General features: G+C 48.4%; 1 protein-coding gene across 3 annotated transcripts in view; it reads right to left on the bottom strand.

Moving 5' to 3' along the window:
* LOC309850374 (dual specificity protein phosphatase 12-like) overlaps nucleotides 1–1,902 on the bottom strand; it is a 2,366-nt gene extending 464 nt beyond the window's left edge. The window contains exons 1-2 of one of the 3 annotated variants that reach the window (XM_082704223.1): nucleotides 1,202–1,902; nucleotides 8–199 (exon numbers count right to left, since the gene is read on the bottom strand). In XM_082704223.1, the coding sequence (XP_082560349.1) occupies nucleotides 82–199; nucleotides 1,202–1,545 (462 nt within the window). In that variant the 5' untranslated portion in view covers nucleotides 1,546–1,902 and the 3' untranslated portion in view covers nucleotides 8–81. Of the gene's footprint in view, nucleotides 1–7; nucleotides 213–1,201 lie in introns of those variants that run through there. The other 2 variants (XM_082704224.1, XM_082704225.1) reach the window with 2 other exon arrangements.
* Between the last annotated feature and the right edge of the window lie 568 nt (nucleotides 1,903–2,470).

Here is a 2,470-nt window from a genome sequence, read left to right on the forward strand (position 1 = left end):
TAAGGACAAATATAAAGCTAAGTTTTCTTTAAATGGATAAAATCACTTTGAAAAACCAGAATTATTTCTTTAACAAAGAACTCACTTAGCCTCTGGTTTGATGGTCTGGAGATTTTCATAGGCTTTTTCAAAGGTAAACTGGTCAGTCTTCATCATAAAAGCAGTAATCACAGCCACACTACGACTAATTCCTGCATGACTGAAAAAGAGACCTTTAAAATAAAATAGCAAACAGCAGCAATTAAAAAAAAAAAAAAAGCCCAGCTTCCCATAAACGGTGAAGTTCAGGTCCACTTCACGACTGCTCCTTCTACCCAAATAAAAACCCTTTGCCTCTGAAATGAATGACTCCTTTATTTCCTTAATCTTTTTGAATTCTGAACCACGCAAATGCATTACCTTTTCAAAAATAATTACACTAATTTAAAAAATTTTATAATGGCTTTGAAAAAAAAATCCAAAGCTCCCCTCTCTTGGCATTACGGCCGAAGATCTGGTCCCAGGCTTCTTTCCATTTTACCACTAGCTTATGTCCTGTGTGTAAATATTTAAAACAAGTGTTGGCACGCAGTAAAAGGGCTGATTCACTAAGTTTAAACTAATTATTACACTCCAGTGCAACTAAAGAAGACTACTAAGAATTCCCAAATACCTATCAAGATTTTCTTTTACGCATTGCTACAACTTACTCCATCTCTCCCCTGGGCACAGCTTAGGGCTCCTGCGTGTCCTAACCAATTCTTCTCTCCCTATTTCCCTTCACCAACCGTCCTCTGCCCCAAACAAAAACACTGAAAATAATCTGCCTTTGCGGTGAACTGTGAATAATCTTAATCTTTGTTAATATCTTTTACTGCACGACTGGCATCCTAATCTGCATTATAATCATCTGGGTAGGTGCCTGAAAAGCTTTCGACCCTTTTTAGGGCCAGGGGCTTTGCCACCTCTCAGTCCCCCCTAAAAAGCAACTCGGGGTTGGGAGGGGCGGGGGCTGCAGAATGAATCAACCACGCCAGCAGGAACGCCAGCACGCACGCCCTCGGGGGCCCGCCACCGGCCCCTCCTCTCTCTCTGACACTCGCCAGCCGCGGAACCGTGGTCTGACAGCCCCTGGGTCCTCCGCTAGGGTCCTCGGAGGAAGGGGCGGCGGCTGCAGGCTGGAAGCAAAGCCGGGGGGCTGCCCCACGTGCGCGCCACTCACCAGTGCACCAACACGGCGCGGCCCTCGGCGCGGGCCTGGCTGATGAAGGCCACGCACCGGTCCAGATGGCTCAGTAGGTCAGTCTCGGGCTTGTCCAGCGCCCACACGAAGAGGCTCCGTAGACCCTCCATCCCAGCCCCCGACCTGAGGTCGGGCTCCTCCGAATCCACCGTCAGCACGGCCGTGATGCCCGCCTGCCTCAGGCGGTCCGGCTCCGCCACGGCCGCGGCTCCACCCAGGTACAGGCCCGGCCGTACCTCCAGCATCTGCCCGGCGGAGCTGGCGCAGCTCTGACCACGCACCTGCCGACCGCAGCCATGGTTCCCTCCCGGAGCCTCCAACATGGCGGCCGCCGGGGCCGAGCGGGCCGGGGACCCACCATCGAGTACGCCGGCAGCTGGCTAGAGCGCCCTTCCTCCGAGTCGAGCCGGCCTGAGATGCGCAGGGCTCCCTCGGCGGACCACGGAGACTGTAGGAGTGTGTACTGCTGGGGAGCCTTTAATCCCGTGTCTGGGCCCCAGCGCTTGCAACTTGGTGGTCTTAGAGGATAAACCCCAAATACAGGGTTTTCCAGGCTTATAGTGCCGAGGCTTTACAGAAAGGGACAACAAGAGTAGTTGGACTCCAATTTGAAATGATGTCCCACCAACTGAAGCAGCAGTGTGCATTTGGGGTAAAACACTTAAAAAAAATTTTTATGAAGCCATTTGCTTGTATTTCTTCTCTTGTGACTATTTTTTTCTTTCTTTGTCCAGTTTTTTTTTTTTTATTGGTATGTGAATCTCTTTCTTATTGATGCATACTGTCCTATATACTTTGAAAATAGTAATCCCACGTTTTCCTACGCCCATACCCTCCAACCAACGACCGCCAGGAACCCACTTCACTTTCTTATCATTTGCATGTTCACTGAAGTAGCATTTTTAATTTCCTTCAAGAACTTTTCCTTTGCATTCACATTTTTAGCTAATTGTTTGGTACAAAGGGCCTAATTTTCAGCCTATTTTGGCTTTTGACATGCCTCCCCCACTAAACTTAATCATTTCTAGCTTCTGCCTTAAAGTGAGAGATGTGTGAGTCTTCCTTTCACTTGAACATTTAGAGACTATTGTAGGATGATTAATTGGCTTGCTTTCAGTATTATTGTGTCTCAGGGATAGGGAGGCCCACGGAGAGGGAGAGGGATTGGGAGAATGACTGGTCTGTGAAGCAGGAAGAACATGCATAACATTTATGAAATTTGTCATCTTTTATAGGCGTGATTTGTGG

Source organism: Mustela nivalis (genome assembly GCF_964662115.1).
Source record: "Mustela nivalis genome assembly, chromosome: 16".
In the NCBI taxonomy this organism is placed as follows: domain Eukaryota; kingdom Metazoa; phylum Chordata; class Mammalia; order Carnivora; family Mustelidae; genus Mustela; species Mustela nivalis.